Source organism: Motacilla alba, chromosome 2 (genome assembly GCF_015832195.1).
Source record: "Motacilla alba alba isolate MOTALB_02 chromosome 2, Motacilla_alba_V1.0_pri, whole genome shotgun sequence".
NCBI classification, from domain to species: domain Eukaryota; kingdom Metazoa; phylum Chordata; class Aves; order Passeriformes; family Motacillidae; genus Motacilla; species Motacilla alba.
Genome location: NC_052017.1, coordinates 13,334,516 through 13,354,736, shown reverse-complemented (window position 1 = coordinate 13,354,736; position 20,221 = coordinate 13,334,516). Strand labels below are relative to the sequence as shown.

Here is a 20,221-nt window from a genome sequence, read left to right as displayed (position 1 = left end):
TGTGCCACTTTAAAGGCATCTAAAGAGTTCTTACGCATATCTACCTGTACATGAATCTACATGGGTATCTGTTTAAATGCAATAATATAATTGTGCACAATCCTGCCATTTTCACCCAAATATTTGCTTTTGCACCCAGTTTTATACACTTTATGCCAATTTGGATTTAGAGAAAATATAATTTGTAAAGTTGTTTGTTTATTTTAAGTGTTGATATGATGCATTTGATTCCTTGGGAGAGCCAAGAAATTAAAGAAGAAAAAAAAAAAAGCTGCTAATTAATTAATTTCAAAGCAGCTTCTGAAAATAGGATTTAACAAATAAAATGCCAATAGTAAATATATTTAAGAAGCTAAGAGAAACAGGAAACAAGGGGATATAGGAAACTTCACAAAGACCTTATATTTAGATCTTGAAATAAAGAATATCTTATAAACCACCAGCAGCAGCCTTTTAAATGCCGAGTAGATGCTTTTAGTTGGCCATACCAGTGAAACGCCTGCAACTGGCTGTCTGTATGTTTAGAAACTTGCATCTGATGTTCTGAAATGAAGAAAGGAGGCTGGGATATGAGGTAACCAGTCTGCCTGCTGCAGCTAATGGAACTGATTTCCCCTTCCTTCATTACATTGGCCAGCATGGAGAAGAGCAGGTTTTTAAGGCCAGAAGCACAAAGGCAATGCCCCAAACCCATGGTACCTCTTCCCCAGCGGCACCCACACACCACTGCCTCCTCCATATGGAATGATATGGACCAGGAGCTCCACTGGGCTCCCAGCAAAGCATCCATCACCTCACCCAACTTGCCAATTCACTTCAGACCTCAGCCAGAATTCCTCCCAGGGTCTGTGGAGGAAAGCCTACAGAGGAACCAGGCCAGGGGCTTGTAGCAGTGTTTCTCTTTTATCTGAGTTTACAGCAGCACACACACCCTCGGCTCCTTGCAGTCTCACTGGTCTTCCTCACACTGAACAGCTTCCCATCTTCCTTCATCTTACTGTTTTAGCTTTTGTTCACATTTCATTTACTTCATGGGCTCAGCAGGCAATGCCATTTAGCCGGACATCTGGGTACAAGAGCTGAAGAGCTCATTTATAAAGAGACAACAAAACTGGATGGTAGCACACAATGATCATCCCATCAGGCTGTGAAACAAAACCAGGCTAAGTGACCTCTGTTTCAGACTCAAAATCAGTCATAACAGAAGTAAGTGTAAAAAGGTGACTAGGAATTCCTATATTTACTGGAGCTGATTTTCCCCACTAACTAAAGCTTAACATCTTCTCTCCCCAGCCTTACTACTCTTTTGCACTGATTAGTTCCACACACGAGTGAATTTTATTCTGATACTGCTTGGTTGCCTTGTCTTTATTCATTGCTAGATGAGATAAGTGAATTTCACTTATGCAACAAATTTAGCAAAAAATGATGAAATATTCACTGTTTAAAACTTGCAGGTTCATGTCTGAACACTTTTGGGAAGCATAGCCTGCAATCTGAATTGTACTTTAAACTTCTTTTTCTTGCTAGCTACACATTTTAGCTACGTCAAAATCCAGACGTGCTTTGCACCAGTACATAACCTTAATAACCAGACAGCAAGACAGACGTGTATTTTAATCTGCAAAAGCTCTTGAACAACAACTGTATATGGTTGCACAGTAGTAGGTTACAACTAAATAGATGAAAACAGGTCAAAACATGGATCCAGCTATTACCAAGAAAAATACATGTGCTTCTAACCTTTGGAAATAAAAAAATCCACTAAACCCGAACATCTAACTGTCGGGGTTTTTTTTAAACTTACTCAATCTTTTATGAACCTACTCTTTCAGGACCAGTCTTTCACCCTCAAACCAAGGGAAAGCTGCAAAAACATAAAAAATTAAAACCAATAGAGACAAACACTTAAACATGGGACTTTACAAAGTACACTCTCACTTAGAAAAATTGCAGAGCAAAAGTCTTAAATTATCCTATACCATGTACTTGAGAGCTTTCTGTTTTCAGTATAGCTTTGGCTCTCAGAGAGGCGCTGTACACTGCATTTATTGAAGTGGAAAGACAAAGAACCTGTGCACATTCCACCACTCCTTTATCACGAGTAAGAGACTGGCTCACCTCGACCCTCCTTGGCACTCGCAGCTCATGATGCAGCACCGAGTCCCCTCAGCTATGGAGCAGGCATTGCTCACCCAGACACTGCTCACCCATCACCTGGAGTGAGACAGGGGATAGCACAGCACTGGGACACAAACACACATCCTTCCTACGTTACTGATGCAAAACAAAGGCAACGTGTTTAACAGACTTGCTCAGCCTGAGAGCAGAAATGGGAAAAAACTCACCAGCTCTCAGATCTTGCACTGATCTCTTTAGAGGAGCAGGGAGTAGATTTGACAGATGGGCATCCACAAATGGATGACTTGGAGGAAAAAGAGGTAAAACAACAAAGGAGATGGAGAAAATTATACCTTCACTTTGGATTCATTCATTTTGTTATTGGCTTTTTGCCTGTTTAACATGTGGTCATGACTGACTTTTGAATGCCAACAGCTGAATCCTGTCCATGTACACAGCCCTCAGCTAATGGAACAGCATAGCATCAAATGATGCACTCTGGCTGTTAACTCTGTGCACTAGGCAAGGATTTTTCACTTTGGGTCTTTTATTCCCAATCTGCTGGTGATGATAAGAAACATTATATTTGTTTTCACATTTTGAAAGTCAGGAATCTTGAGCTCTTTCATAGAGTTTTCATTGCATTAAAATATCACCAGCTACTGTACTAAAGACAGACAATTCTTCATGGTATTCATAAAAGCATCTCAGGCAGAGGGCACATGAAGAAACACAAATTATTCCATCAAAACATAAGAAAACAACTTTCTTATTCTGAGAATGATCGAACACTGGAAGAGGTTGCCCAGAAAGGTGGTGCAGGCTCCATCCTTGGAGATGTATATTCTCAAAACCTGGCTGGACCCAGACCTGAGTAACCTGCCCTAGCTGCCCCTGCTTTGACCAGGCAGGCTGAACCCAACAATCTCCAGAGGTACCTTCCAGCCTCAGCTGAACTGTGATTCTGTGGAAGTCATGAATTTTAACACTACCCAGGACAAAAGCAACACATACTGTGGTGATTTCATATTGCACTCTCTTTAGGTACAATTCCTCTTAACTATTTAATCACCATGTAACAGGCTGCCAGCAACAAGTTACTATCACAAAGGAAGAAAACAGATGCGTGTAACTTCTGTTTTCTTGACTTTTCATTCATCTCTCTCCTATAACATTTGACATATCAAAACACTTAATTTCATCACCTGTGGACAACCCACGCTCATTCTCCCCTCCTCTCAGTCTATGCAAAACCACATCTGAAATTACAGAACTCATGGCCATCTCATTGGAAAGGAACAAACCCCTGCTCAAATATACCGGGATGAAGAAATATTCATGGCTCTTGAATCCCTCAAAACTTCTGTTTAAAACATTGCATTTTTAAGTTAAAAGCAGGAAGCTGTATTCATTGTGTGGGGGTTTAAAATCTCTCATGACAGAGATGCCAGGCCCTTTGCAGATATCCTGAACTTCTCCTTAGTGGATTCATCTGTATTAGAGCATTTCACCAATACTGCTCACCAGGCACACAGGACCTCCCTTCTGAAGGAGTCAAAACCAGAGACTAAGGCTCCCAAGAAACATCAGCAACACTTTGGTCTCAGGTTCCCAGTCATTCAGTCCACAACCTTCCCCAGTTAATTTAATAGATCTACACTCAGATTTAGACTTCCTGGCTACAAAATTACACCAACAAACAATTTCAATACTGAGCCCTTCAATCCTCTGAATTATACTTAAATTCTAGTGAAATACCATGTCTTTGGTGACAGTGACAAAATAATTGTCACTAAGCTATGTTTAAAAGGACTTCAAGGCAAATGAAACTAATTTTCACTTTAAATTTGATTTTGAAACTGAAATACCATTGTTGTTGAAGCTTTTCAAAATATGTATGCATGCTTTTCTCCTATCTAAACAGATTTCATTAGAGAAATATTTTTTTCATTCTGTTTACTAAGAGAATTAGAAAGCATTGCATCTTTCACATAAATATAAACCCTGCAATCTGGCAATCTGAAAATTTGTACTCATCAGTCTCAACCCACAGGAACAAAACTACCTGCAATAGGAAATGTGGGAAACACAATCTGTTTTGCAGGGAAGGTCATTGATGCTAGATGAGACTTACAGCACTCATGTGAAGTTTCAAATTATTTCTCTGCAGTTTACAGAGCCCAAAAAATTAGCTTTTCAGGTAGGAAGAAATCATATCCTAGAAAGACTTATTATTCCCACAAGGCACAGTGATATTCCACCTCAAAATACATATATGGACAAACCCATTTAAAAACAAATAAGCAAAAAATTTGGCTGTTGACTAAACAGCAAAGACAAAAAGCAAAGGAAACAAGCAATTACAAAATGATGTGCCAAGTACACTGAGTTATGTGCTTGCTGCTGCTGATCCACCCCACAGAGCACGTTGTGTGCCATTTGCTTTGCTGCAGGTGGGTGAGCCCAGCAGCCAGAGGCACAGAAGCCCATGCAGAAACATTTTTCTCTCTCTTGAGCTCTCCTTTTTAACCCACATTTTCAATTCTTTCTGCTGTACCAATGTTGTTATCTCTGACAGGGCAACATATGAATCAAAATCAGAGAAGTCACAGTGGGAAGTTTGTCATAAGCCTTTTATCCACAGTGCACCCCTGCATTAAGCAAGGCAGGTTAACTAGATAAGCCTTCTGTCTTTCAGAGAAGCAGGATCAAGGCAGGTAACTAATTTGTCAGGATAAGTCATTTCTCACCACAAATGGAATTGTAAACTTAAAAAACCACACTGAAAATACATGGGATAATTAATTCACAGTCATTATAACATGCATCATAACTGGTTGTTGCATATACACTTTTCCAATACTGTAACACAACATCTAAGGGGAAAGAAACATGATTTTCATTAATGCAGCTCACATCTATTAAGGACAGCTAGCTGAGCCAATAGGTTTTGGTACTGAGTTATTAAGAATGTGATTCAAATCATCAGTTATTTAGAAGACAACAATATCAAGAGAGATTTCACTGCAGTGGAAAAAAGCACGTATGATATGCTTCAGCTGTGTACAATCTGTTCACCTGTACAGTTCAATACAATTCAAACGAAATTACACCTTGCAAATCAGGTATTACTCCAGGCCTCTGAGAAGAGATTTCTACTTAGAGATTTCTTCTTTTTTCATTAGAATGGCTCAAGGAGGCAAGAGACAGGATTAAGTCAAGCTATGAGTCACTAAGTAATACAGACACGTCTCTCACACATACAAAAGCATCTGAAAATGGTTGTAACACTCAATTTCAAAAAAATTAATCCCAAGAAGCAAATTTACCAACTAAAGGTGATCAGGAGCCAATTTTGTGAATATTTCACAGATGGGATGACCTATCCATTTAGTTGAAACCATTCATGGGAAGGATTAGGACAGGAATTACCTAGCTAAGTACAGTAAACAGCACTACAACAACTTGTAAATAATCAATAGTTCTGCAAATAAATGAGTACCTTGGAACAAAAAACACTTGCTTGCCAGTTGCTCTTACAGGTGAAAAACATAGAAAGTAGAAATTATGTGAGATTCCAATTCTAAGGACACAGAACCTATTATGATATCCTGATAATAAAAATATGTTTCTTTACCAGATTATTTGAAAAATGGATGAGAATGCATGCTCAGTTTAGGGCAAGGATTTCCTATCACAACATCCCACTTATTGTAACAGAAATGTATCTCAAGTCCAACACACATCTAAATCTTTGCAAGACCAACTCAGGCCCCTCCAAAGCATACACTTGTCTCACTCTGGTCATTCTCATCTTAGGGACACAGGAGATCCTTGGTGTCTCATTTCCTTTATCCCAGTAACTACAGGCAGCACTATAGTTACAGTAGTAGGATCCTTCTACCAGCCTGTATTTTTACTCTTCCCCAGCACCCTTTTCTCTTTCTGTTTGCCCAGAACTGCTGGCATATGTCCTGGCTCCTCACAGCCTTCTGTGCATGGCAGCACTCTCACCCCTTCATTTCATCTCAGCTTGGGCATCTGCCCGTTTTCCTGCCATTCCAAATTCTTCCTCCCCAAAGTGAAACAAACACCAATAAGACGTCCTCTCTCACTTGTCCCTGAGAAATAAATCCCTTCTGCCAGACACATGCAGCTTCCCCTGTGCTAATTCCTCCAAAAATTGGACAAGGTTTCTACCTGTCAATTATTTCTCTTTAGAGGTGACGGGCTGAAAGTAATGTCACTTCTTGGAGTCAGTAGGTGGATGAAGCCTTTGGCAACTCTCCCAGAAACCCTTTTCATGTTTCTGCAAGATACTGCTGGGGCAAAGTTGCTAATCTACAACTGTGCTGCAAATCTCAGCCCAAGAACATATGTTCTTGTGCTGTCAAGAAAGAGAACTGCAGTGAAAACATTACATAGTGCCAACCACTCACAAAAGATATATGGGTGCTCAGGCCCAATGCGCTGAGCAGAAAATTAAGACTGTTCTCATTGCTTTTCTCAAAATGTCTGTGTCATCTATAATCAATGAAACAGTCTGGAACAAAGCACAGCCACCTCTTTGTTATCCGAGTAGCTGAAGAAAACAACCTAACATAAGAAAAGAGGACTTCTTATAGCTCAAATAACACAAATACACTTGTAAAATTTCATTGTTAGTACTTTGGCAAGAGATTGATGTCAGGGACTTCAAAAATGCCACCATTTAGAATAATAATACAAATGAAATTGTTGCTAATACTGTGAAAGGAAATGAGAATTCTTAATACTAGTTCATAAGAGAAATAGGACTGGCTACAAAATCTTGACTCACATGAAGAAATCAAGACACTGAAAACAGAAAAAAATCAGTCTAGCATAAACAAACTCAGGATGAATTCATAATACACATCACATAAGCAATTATTTAATTCCACATGTTTACTGCAATTTGCCTATTAAAAACAGTGATCTGCTCTATTCAAATGATCAATATATAGAATGTTCCAAAATGTTAAAAGAATTTATCAGTATCTATTTTACTAACTAACGTAACTTCAGTTCTTTCCAATCTTCTTGATTTAATGTTCTCTGGTGCCTTGCTTCCCATCCCTACATGAGATCATATGCATTCCTTTCCTGTTTGTTCACCATGCTCCAATAGACATGAAATATTTTCATAAAAACCAAGAATAAGTACATGCTGAACAACTAATGATGAGACTAGCATGAAAGATTAGCTGCTGTTCAATTCTCTCCAATTTCTGCTAACTTCAGACACTCAAAGAAATCTGATTATGCTGTGTATAGCCCTTCATATCTGTGCTTGTGGAGTAACGAAGTGTCATCTCATTATCATTTCACAAAAATTAACTGAAAATGTTAATACTTCAAATGGATCAGATTATCATTTTTCTTCTCTGAATCAGAGCAGTATAAAACACATATTTACAAAAGGGCACACACTTCTGTGCCACACCAGTACAAGCGACAGAAAAAATATTATTACCTGCCTGAAATCCCAATCAAGCAGAGACTTAATGATACCAAGGTAAACTGACCCCTCTGTAGAACAGGGACCTCAATGCCCAGGAGCACAGAGTATTTATAGATTCTTTTGAAATGACCAAAGGCCCACTGAAAATAGTTTGGTTCATTAGCAGTGTATAAAGACTTCTTTATTTGGGGTGTGTGAATCCTGACTGCTGAGACTTAGTTTGCATTTATACTACACAGAGTTAACAGGAATGAGGGGGAAAAAATAAAAGCTATAATAAGCTGCATATTTTCCAAGAGGACTTTGTCCTGTGTAGTCAGAATGGCAACCAAAAGTGCAACATTCTTTTAAAATTACTCATTACTCTATTAGAAAATATACATTTTTTCCCTTTGAGTTTGTCTGCAAGTTACCATCACAGCTATGGGCAATGGAGGATCTGTACAAAAGGGCATGATTCTTCCAAATTTTTTAATATTGCACTGAGAAGAGTGCTTCTTGCTGACTTCTCTAGCAAATAATGCAATTCATGGAGAGATACTGAAATCATATTGAAAAAATGAAGGAAAATATACACTACATTGCAGTTTTATTTTTAAGACTGTTATCAAGGAGAGAAATCATTTGCAATTTGTGTTTTGTGTAACTTCACTAGAGCCTCAGAAAGTCCAAACTAGCAATGCTGTGTGAGCAAGACAAACCAGAGCAGCTATGGGCATGCAGATTATTCACTGACATTAGGCCTTCTACAGAGACCAGTAAAAATTATTACAGACATGGCCTACCAGCATTAAGAAAAAGTTGAAAAATAAAAACTTTGCAGAATAGTGAGTAATCATAGATTCAACTACAGCTAAGGGCAAAAATCAAGTTTTTAGAGTCGCTGCTGTGGTTATCACCGAGAGTCTGGGAAGGGCAGGTCATGTTTGACTCAAACACTTCACTGCCACTGATGGGGTTGGGTGGACAAGGGCAGAAAACACAAGTTTAAACCAGGAGCAGATGAGAGAAGCAGAAAAGAATTCAAGATTCGTGCACATTTGTAATTTATTTACTAAAGTGGGAGAAAGAAGCATACCTTTCTCTCATGAGCACTGGGCACGCCAGGGGTGTTCTGCTTGAGGAAGCCCGCTGTTGTGGACCACCTGGTAGGGTTCTTCCGAGAAGGCTCCTCTGGAGGAAAATTTGTGTCACTCACAGAGGTTGAGAGGCCAATCAGGGCAGGGTCACTACTGCGTCGGACATGGAGAGGCATATCTGAAGAATAAAACAGACAGTAAATAAACACTGACTCAGTTTAAAATGTTTCTGACAAAGGAAAAATATTTTTCCAAGCTCTGGAAGGGTGGCTGTGACCAAATGTGGTTTCACAGAGTAAGGAGTTATTGACCTCAGCATAGCTCCTCAAGGACAAGGTCTGTTCCCTCAGAACCACAGCCTCGCTGCTTGGCTGCACAAGGAGAGAAGGAAGGGAAAACCAACCCCATTGAACCAAGCACAGCTCAGTGGCTTTCCAAGTACAAAGCTATCTGTTGGGTGTCATGCAAAATAAAAAGATGCAACGTGAACTTGAACAACCAGGAGGTTAAGGTGACATAAAGGTATTTTAAAGAGCAACCAGGCAAGCCTGGTGACAAAGCAAGGGGTGGACTTGGACAATGTGTCCCCCACCCTGCTGCCACAGCTGCAGCCTGGACACTGCTAGCATAATGTGCTGCCAGCAAGCTGCAGGCCAGCCAAGGCAGCGTCCTGACCTTCTAAAATATACTCGCCATTTCCCTCTCAAAACTTATGGAAGAGACTGTTTTCTACTCTGCATTCTTCTTTTGCCTCTTCCTGACAGCTCAAGCAAGATCTGTGCTGATTAACCCTGATTCCCTCAGCCTTCCACCTGGCGTGACTGACAGGAGAAAAATATTCCATTAGTAAAAAATGATGCAGCAGGAAGGTAGACTGATTGGAAAGAGATAAGGTTTTCTTAATATATGTAGAGGTCACATCCATTCTGCAGACTTTAATGGCACATTAAAGCTAGTTTCTTTTGAAATAGAACTTAATTTTTTCCAATTTCATTTATTATCCAGCAGCAAATACCCACACATCTATCCTCTCCTTGCCCAAACAGAAGTTTCACTGCCTGAATTTGTGACCTCTTAGTACTCTCCCACTCAGCATCAGAACAGAGGGGCTGTGATTTATCAGTTTTATTTCTCTTTATTGCAGCACTGAGAACTCTGAATGCAAAGTGCAAAGGAAAAAGGTGAAAGCGATGGCACCTAGGCAGCTGAATCAGTGGGAAAGGCACAGTGGGCAACAGCTGAGAATAAAAACCAGGACTAGGTTTTAATGCTTCGATGAAACAGTTCCCAAGGAAACTGAGGGTGCATGTCTGGCAATACTAACAGGAAAACACAGTGACAGGAGTTGTTTGTTAAATGACTTGTCTCAATCTCGACAATAGCTTTATGTTAATGTTACATTTAATAATGTTAAAGAATCTTATTCTGCAGGGCACTCTGAATACACTGAAAAATACAGTAAGTCATGCCACACAATGAAAACATGTGAGTTTTTTTAATCCACAAGGACTCCTGCTGCTGAGACATAAACAAGTGTTACATGACCGAACACCAAAACAGTCAATCTATTTCATGTTCATTCTGGTGAACAAGAATAACAAAGAATTAATGGCTTTTCCCCCATAACTGTTGTACTATTTCTCTTTGCTTTCAATTTTTTTTTACTTTTAATTTTCATAACAAAAGGTAATTTCCAGCAAATAAAACACTTTCTTTTCTAAATATGTATACACTTATTTATAGATATACACACAAGTGCATAATGGAACTAGAATTAATTAAAGGAATATTTCATGAAAGATTACTAATTTTGAAGGAAAGTATTAATGAACAAAGTTTACTAAGAATTTGATTTCTCAGTATATACTCATAGACTCTAATAGAGGGTCTTTCTTTGATTGCCTTGTTTTCAACTACTTCAGTTTTCATGAAGCAGCTGAAGGCAAAGCATCTCTTTTCTCCCTCGATGACAAACACACAGACAGCGCCCTATGAAACCCCAGGAGATCCCTGAGCAGAAGTGGCTCAGCTGCAGCCCCAGCCAGTGCCACATCACTGCATAAAGTGACCCCTTCCCAGCGGTGCCATGCTGCTGGCACAGCCCCCAAAACACTTTCTCCTTAATTAGATCAGCCTGAGCCAAAAGGGGGCTCTGTAGTATGTAGTGCCACTTAAGAAAAATAGCAATCTATATTTGTTCCAAGCAGCAGCCCATGCATATTATCATGTTTGCCTTCACTACCCACCCCACAACAGAGAATTACAATTTTCAAACATGAGTTCACTTGCTCCTTATGCTTGTACGTCTATTTATAAGCACGGTGATAGCAAAATGTTCTTGTATTTTTAAACTTCTTCTTCAAATTGCTTGACAAAACAAAAGTTCAGTTGGGTGAACTTCTGTAAGAAGAGAAGCTAAACTGCCAACAAAGAAAGAAAGGAAATCAAACCAGCATTTCTGGAGAGGAGCAAGCCATTATCACTGCCTTGGCTTTTGCTTTGTAGTGAAAACCTGACAGTATGCACAATGGTGAGTACTCTTCAAAATACAGGTAGTCAATTATACAATGGAATTCCCAAATATTATTATGTTCTGGAGAGAATATTAACATGAGAAGCTTCTCTACAAAATCTACTCACAGATGAGCCACCTTTAGTACAACTAGTTTAATTTCAGTAAGTTTAGCTATTGAGGTATTTTCAGATGTTTACTGAACATTTCATCAAATCTTTTTTTAAAAGGGTATTCTGTCAACAAGAAGATGCAAATGATCTCTTCTAGTCTTTTCTTATGGAAATGGTTCCATACATAAGGAGAAGTGATTTGTTTTACAAAGCAAACTTTGTAATGAAGTGAATTATAGAAGACAAAAAATTTGTGTGTGTTGCATCTATGTATTTCCCAAGTTAACAAGAAACTTAAACACACAGCATTACTTTTGTTTTTTTATTACTGGAAGGGAACAGGCACACAGAGCTGGCTCTAACACATGCTGCTTGGCAATGGTCAATAGGTCTCAATTTAAGAAGCAAATCTTGTTCACACTATGTTAACCACAAGGTGGAAACATCATCTCCTGCACTCTCTTCAACTCTTTTTACTCTCCATAAAACAACAACACAAAAGAATATATTGAACAGGGTTGGTTTTTTTTTAACCAATATATTGTTGGTTACAATCCTCTAGTTTACAGAATTTGACTAGAATGTATAGATTTGAAGAGGATATACTTTGAAATATTAAAAGGAAAATCAAAGGAAAAGAACTTAATAATTAAACCACAAGATAAAGTACGCATGGGACCGATGCAGTGTCACTGATTCCAGGATGATGGCTGATACTGTTTGAAGTCTGTGGTTTCTTTGAAGAGCGGATAAAACAGCAATGAACTCTAATCACAAGGCTTCAAATTCTCTGTGGCACTAATGCACTGTAAATATTGATTTGCTTCTGCAGCTAAGGTGCCTTTTAAATAAGCACTTTAAATGGTAAATCTAATAATGAATTACAGGAAGTTTTAAAAGTCTAAGGAATAAAGAAAAATTAAATTAAAAATCCTGAAAGTTACCACTAACACAGCTCTTGAGTCACATTCAAGGACTTGAAGTATTCAACCAAGAGTCAACTTCAGAAAGAATTATGTTGACAGAGTATCCCATTAAGTTATGTATATAGCCAGAATTCTGCTAGAAGATGGTTATTTGTAGGATAGATCCAAGCTGTATAACAAAATGCTCACATTCATAATCATGAAATTCTGACTGGAAGTCTCATTTTATTAAAAGCAACAGCAGTTTCACTATAAATTATAAAAACAGCCAATACACATTTTATAACCATCTTTAAATGTAAAGAACACAGAGTTGTACCTTCCCTTCCTGCCAGCAATTCCATTTTTATTTTAAAAGGGTCATCACCTTCTCTGATTTTCAAATACGCTCAGGAGCAAAAGTATTTGAGGATCTGGCAAATTTCATCCATAAAGCTGAGAATGTCGCCCTGCGTGGAGGCACTGAGCACAATGGATGGTGGTCCCCCAGAGCAGAGCTAACAGATACCTTCCCATCCCAATTTCCTCTTGGATGTCAGCTTGGAGGGCATGACTAGGAAAATACATAGTTATATTTATATAGCACGGCCAAGATAATTTTACTCTGTGAAGGTTTCAGCTCCCCAGCGCCACTGCAGTTTGTGCAATTTGGTGGGCAGTGGATTTAAGGCACAGAAATGAAAAAAATTATCTCAGAGTCATTTCTGGCCATCTCACACAGCCCATCAGGCTCATGACAGATGAGCGGAGCGGAAGAGGATTTTTTTTTTTCTCTCCACACTCTAGGAGACATCTCTGGGAAAATGATAAATCAGTGAAACCAAAAAACTCTGTGGGAAACAGTAGCTTTTAACCAAAAAGCTGCTCAGGTTAGACAGAGCTCCTGAAAGTGATCCCATGGATATGTATGTACATCAGGGTGCACTATATACACAAGACACACACAGACTTTAGATAATTAGCATTTCTCTACTTGAAAATATGTTTATGCATAAAAAGATCAACTTCTAAAATTGAATTTTCTACATTCAGAACTCTTGGTTAAATAACAAGATTTCCACAGCTCTTAGCAAGAAAAAAAAATCATTGTTTCACACAATTCCAGATATTTATAACTACTTCATGTAGAAACCAACTGTTTTTAGTTGTTTTTCTAGCAATTCATCATCAAACAACAGCTTATGTACTTCTCACAGACATATTTTCAATGTTATCAAATATTCTGTGTTTTCTTGTATCTTTAGTTTTAAAATGGCACATTTATAATCATTTGCACATTAAACCATGACAAGTCACCATTAGGCTGTTTTCCTCCCACCACTGCCCCACGCAGTTGGAGCTCTGGCAGGCAGCCACACCAGAGGCTGGGCCACAGCACTAAAAACACACAGCGTGGTCTGGCAGATGGCAGAAGAATGCAGCAGGTTCTGTCCCCAGCCATCACATAAATGCAGAGAAAAGACATTTGGCTGTGCAAAACACACCAACAGAAGCCCACTGCATGCTAGCACACCTTTAAGAAACACAGGCATGCCTATGATCAAAACTGGAAGAATGGATAACAGAGAAAAGAAAGCAAGCAAGCCCCTGGAAAGAAATCTTGTTACAAAGCAGAAGAAAGAAGAAAAGTCTTTACTTTCCTGGTATAATTTTCAGTTTCTTTTAATAGAACCTAAGTTTCTCATTTCCCCAACCACAACTGCTCAATGACTTTGAAATTCAGAAATAAAAAAACAACCTGCCACAGTTATATTTTAATAATGAGGTAATGTTAAATCCTTATCTTGAAAGGCCTTTAAAATAACAATCTTCCTTCTCTTTCTCTAATATTCTTTCTTCTTACTTTTGAATACTAGGATCCAGGAAGAAAATTATGATTGCACCCTGAAACTCAATTTACTTAGACACTGACTTTTAAAGCTAATTAGAGAAAGATCTTTAAAACTGAAATTAAAATTTAATTACCCTCACCCTCTCCGTCTCTTTTCTCTGGGCTCTTTTCTAAAATGCAAATATCTTTATATGCCAAAAGAAAAGACAAAAATGTCAGATTTTACAAATGTTCTGCTCATCTCTGTCAAAAAATTGTGTTTCAGTATATTTTAATGAGCTACAGTCTCAGGGTTTTGGGTACATTCTTCATGATTTCCTTAAAACATGCTGGATTACCTCTTTACCTATTTTCATGCTACTGCTACATATGTAAGAAAAATGCACTTCTAGTCCCCCAGATGCAAAATTTTTGCAAAAAAATTTTATGTCTTACTTTTTCAAACAGTTTGTGTGAAAGTAGAAAACATCATCAACTTTGCTGCTGTTGAAGCTATTTTGCCTTCACTAGAGGTCATACCTTGCTAATAATACTATGATTGATATTTAGTTATGTTTTCATGAAGACACTGTATTACACATCTTCATTCATTCTGCAGTGCAAGCCAGAGTTTATAGTGACAGGAACAAATTCCTGGCTGCTCTGAGTTGATAAAACTTCAGCACTCTGAGACACAGGAAGGAAGCTGGCAAATATTTTTCTTACCACAACTTTGAAACATCCCCTGAAACTTAATGGAAAAATTCCTCCTGTTACTAAACATAATGCAGTGCTATGAAAACTGTTGTTTATGGTCTAAAAGCTTTGGGTAGGCTCAGAAAAGAAGGAAGATGTTTGCAACATTTTCCTGGATAGAAGAGAAAAAATGCAGATGCAACAATAGGATTTACATTGTAACTTGAAGAGCTCAGTTGGGAAGAACAAGGAATGTTAAAATGTGTATAATACACAGTACCATTCTTCATCAGCGAGTTTCAGTCAGAGAAAACCTGCTGTGGTTGCCAATGCCATGACCCCCTTCTGGTCCCCAGGCCACCACTGTGCTTTTATGTGAGGAGGAGAAGGAGAAGAGCAGTACCCTGCAGCACCAGATATCAGGGGGTCAGTACTACATGCCAGTCTAGGTCCATTTCTGACTTATCAGAAGTTTCTGTCAACATCAGTTGCCAACACAGCCTCGTACATCACTGCATGACCTCATGTGTGAAGTGAGAATTCCTATGTGGATCATTTGCAGACGCCAAAGAGTTAAACATGCTTAATTGCAATTCAGCGGGTATGTGTGCAATTAGCAAGAGATTTGTCACTAACACAAGTCCTTACTGGTATCTCCCTGCTTTCCTACTCTCAATCAAAAAAACCTAATGCCTCATCCACTGGCTCATGACTTACATCACAAACTGACAGAAGTGAAGTCCTGCACTGCCCAGAGGGCTTCAGAGCCTGCAGGCTGCCCATCAGCATCCCCTCTGCGGGAACTGCCCAGAGGAGGAAATCCTGTGCACCAGCCGCTCCCTGGGAAGGACATGAAAACCTGCAGCTTTTCTACCAACACTCAGAATGGGAAAAACATCCCAAAACTTCTGAATTAGTAAGACATCACGATGGCACCATCACTAAACAGTCTGGTGGTACACAGGGTATAGTGGATCCTACTGGTGCCCTAATTACAGGAACTATGAACAAGTTACGTGTGATGGTTGTTTACTCAGTTATTTTTGAAGCACTAAGGAGAGAGGTACTTCTTTGCCAGTCATCAGATGAATGCTCAGTCTTTGGAGGTGTCTGGCTGTTAATCTGCTACTTCTCCATGTTTATGAGGAGCAGTTCCTTGCCACTGAGCAGGCACTTGGCAACCCTCCTTTTCAGGCTGGGGTGAGCATGGCTGGCTCCAGCCTTGCTCCCCTGCAGAGAAGTTCAGGAGTCATCAAGAAATGAGCCGTGGGGTTTTTTGAGATATAAAAGCAATCCTGTATATCACAGGCCACTGTCAAGCTGGAGGAGTCAACAATTTGGGGATATCAGTACCTGGAGGTGGATCTGAACCTGAGTTACACAAAATCCAGATAGCTTCATTACAGAAATTATTTAGACAGATTTTTAAAAGAAGCATAATAACTATGACAACCAAGAAAACTTGACCACAATAATTTAAAAGGTTAGGGTTTTTGGACAGAAATTACATGTGCACAGCTACATGCACAAAATACAAAAAAAAAAAAAAAAAAAAACAGAACACGTGGGAAGGAATTGCCTCTATGCACATTACTGAGTTTCCAACACAGCAAACAACATTTATAACTAATGTCTATAATAAGACAGAGTGAACACAGTGCTGAACTTCTATTAAAAATTACCAACAGCTTCTGCAATTTTAATGGCACTTGCTCTGGTTTCCATGACAGAAACATTTACTAGGATTATCAGAAGCATGTTGGTACATTTATGAAAAATGCTCTCATTATCAAATATCTGTGAGTTAATGTTCCACTGAACTCCTATCTGCTGCTGATGACCAAGAAGAGCAAAAGATCTCAAGCAGAAGTAGGAAAAGGCCACGTCATGCCACCCCATGTGCTCAGATAAACAATATTTAGCAGAAGGCTCTTCTGCACGCAGGGACTAATACAGCTCAAAGGCAAAGCACAGAGCATAAAGATCTCAAGAATATTATTTTCTGTCATTCAGTTGCAAGTATCAAGCTGAATCCCCACAGACAAATGAAACATTTGCGTGTTTAAGTAATGAGATGAAATGCCACCAACCCTCCTCATCCACAGGGGACACACGGCAGCAGAGCTGCCATGACCATGACATGGGAGGGCAGGTAGTGCTGCTCTCTGCCAGTGTATGTGATGTTGTGCCTGACCTTTCATTGGGGGTAGGCCAGAGAACAGTCTGGAAGCTGCAAAGTTTGGTGACTACACAAAACTAATGGTGACCAAACAAGGTCTTTCCAACCACAGAGCGGGGAATAAGAAGCTCCAGCTTCAACACAACATGCTAAAATCTCCTTTAATTCTTAACGTTAAAGATCACCTTCTGCAGAAAACTCCAGTGTTCCCAGCAGCCAAACAGTAAGGCAATCCAGCCTACCCTGGAAGCTGTTGTTAGATAGTTCAGATAATGCCCACAATGGGACAATAACATGTAATGCCTGCTGTTCTCCATGGGGTGACAGACCAGCAGACATCCTCAATTCTTTTCTAGATATCCCCTAACTGTTTAAAACCATGCCTAGTGAACAGCAGGAAACTAGTACTGCTTGAAGTATGTGTAAAGTATGTGCATCTTTACATGTACTTTTCAAAGCCCCCTAAAACAACAGGGAACATAAATTGTTCTGTTTTGGAAATGAAGAACATTTTCTACACCTTAGAAATGTCTTTTATTTTTCTCTTCCTCTTCTTTTTTTTTTTTAATTTTTATTTTCCCTCTGTTTTTTTTCCCTCTTTCTTTTTCTTCTACAGCCCTGGAAACATGCAATTACACTGCATGCTTAATTATGTGCCTCTCACTCCATTTTTTAATTTCACATTGCCAAATCTGAAGAGAGTAAAAAATTATTCCTATAAGTTCAAAACCAAGAATAAGCCAGTAGAAAGAGCTTCAACTGAGGTTCAAAAGGAAATCTTGCTACATGAAAGACAGTTCATGAATTTTTGGATCAATGACTTTTCATGCTTGCCGTTGCCAAATTTCATTAGAATTTGTGATTGGTTCTAGCCCAGAGATGAAGATCATCTTTCTAAGTGGAGAAACAGCTTTAGCCAGAACTAACAGAAGATATTTACTGAAATACTATGGTATATACTTCATGCCAGAATTTGTCAGATTCCCAGCAGCTAACTTTTCCAAGCTGTTTCCACACCACAAGACTCCCTCCTTGTCTCATCCTAGAATGTGCTACAGTAATTTCAAGTATCTGCATGCAGTGAGGACACATGAGGTGGACAAATTTTATTTTACAAAATCTGTAAATATTTATTTGTGTTATTTATTATCATTATTCATTTTATGCTATTAAGGAATTCTCACTTCGTTTCATTCTTCAAAGGAGATTAATAAGGCAGTTATTTTTCTGCAGTCCAAAATATATTGATACACTGAAATGAGAAAAAGAGCAGACTACCAGTATATTTCACTTGGTCATCTTCCATTAGCATGAGTAATTGGAGGTTGTTGCTTAAACATGAGGAATGTCAACATATTCCAAAGAAAACAAATAGCCCAGGACAGGTTATCCTGGAAATGCCCTGCAAGTAGTCAGCTGGACAAGAGTACTTTGCAAAACCCCTGACACTCTGCACTCTGCACTAAGCAGAAGAAAACATGTTGTTCCAACTGGTCTGGCAACTGAACGGCTTCTTCTGCACCTGAACCAAGACAATCACCTCATGCACTTGTGCACCTCGCTCTCTCCAAAGACCTCCCTGCAGAACGACTGTAAGGTAACAAAATCTCTGCTGAGGATGGACAGAAGGAAAACCGGGAAAACAAAGGAACTACAGTTGTTCTAATTCCCATGAGTCCATGGCCAGAGCTGCTTTCCTCATGGGCAGAGGACACTTCCCTGAATGCTACCAATCCAGACACAGCCCCGCAGTGTCAAGGCTAACGACCTCAGTCCATGGCAAAATGGATCCAGGAGCATAGCAGGAATATAAAAGGGTCAATCTCCATCCAACTGCCACAATGAAGATGCAAAGGAAGGGCTTCTTTTCTAGCTAAGTGCCCCAGCTGCATGGGGATACCAGCCAGGATGCAAAGGAGAGCTGTAAGAGCACTATGGCATCCTGTCCTCAGCATCCGCGGGCTTCTCCTACCCACCCTGTACCTGCATATCCACAACATGCTCCTGTTATAACCAAAAATAAAATTCAGTGTAATAATACTTTTAACTTAAGTTAATTCTTCTCAAAGGCTCTGTGGAATGCTATTCCTTAAAATTTTCCACTCCTCAAAAGAAAGTTACCTTGCATAACCACTAAAAGAAAGCCATAGAAGAAAGAGAGCCATCTCCTGTACTGATGGAGCTATTTCTTTAAGTTAACTGAGAGGCAAATGGTAAGTCTTATGCTCAAGAACAAGTCTTATTCTCATCATTTTTATATTATATTAGAATTTAGAACACTTCCTAGTAGTAAGACTTTCCTATCACATGGATTTTCAATCCATGCATCCTTTCATGGCTTGTGCAAAACACCTTTCCATTCACAGAATAAACACAAGGAAGATGCACAAACAACTGTGAGTGAGAGAACACCCATAGGCTCTCACAGATCATCAACATCTCTGCAGCTTGCACCACGCAATCAATGTGCTCCCAGCAGGAACCACCTCTGTTTTTTGAAGTGCTTACTTAAAAATCTGAAAATTATTAACTCAGAATGTTCTCATTCTACACTATTTTTACATTAAATATGGTGCTTCTGACTAAAACCACTTTACTGGCGAATAAAAGTAGCTGTCTTGTGTTTTATATAAAATAAGAAAGAAGAAAAATAGGTTATTATTGTTTAGCTACCTATATTTACACAACCTCTGAAGGCAGAGTATTTTTATAACTATATGAGAGCTAGTGTATTTAATATTTCATATGACATATCAAAAATCTACTGCATTAAATAACATCTAAGATACTTACTTATCACTACAAATACAAAGGCTAACTAAAACAGAGTTACCTTTCACAGATGTTTTTTGAAGTCATTACAGAAAAGTAAACTTGTATTCCTACAGATACATATTATCTTCAGTTGGGATTTTGTCTCTAGAAAAACTGAAACATTATCTTTTATGCCATTCACATAAACACAAAAATACTCCTTAAATGTTTCTGAAACTAAGTCGTTTTCTGAGGACAAGTTCATTACTTTGTGTTCTTCTCTGGAATTCTTAGAACTATTTTAAAAACTGTTAATTCATGACAGAGTTCACTTTTCTTTTTGTCAGATGAGATTTTGATTTATGTGTTTTTCAAGCTTTTGAAAATACTTCCAAAGAATGTTTAACATTTTCATTCTCAAGCTCAAACTTAGGAGAGAAAACTTACCCATTGGTCATGCAACACAAACAAAATGCAAACCTTCTCAACAATTTTAAAAAGGAAGCCAAGACACTGCATACGTGGGAAATGAAGCCTGAATCTTAATAA

At 38.8% G+C, this 20,221-nt stretch overlaps 1 protein-coding gene across 19 annotated transcripts in view; it reads right to left on the bottom strand.

The window, feature by feature from the left end:
* The window catches only part of PARD3 (par-3 family cell polarity regulator), a 443,621-nt gene that overhangs the window by 255,802 nt on the left and 167,598 nt on the right, over positions 1 to 20,221 (bottom strand). For all 19 annotated transcript variants that reach the window (XM_038128982.1, XM_038128975.1, XM_038128984.1 and 16 more), the window contains exon 4: positions 8,682 to 8,860. In XM_038128982.1, the coding sequence (XP_037984910.1) occupies positions 8,682 to 8,860 (179 nt within the window). The remainder of the gene's footprint in view (positions 1 to 8,681; positions 8,861 to 20,221) is intronic.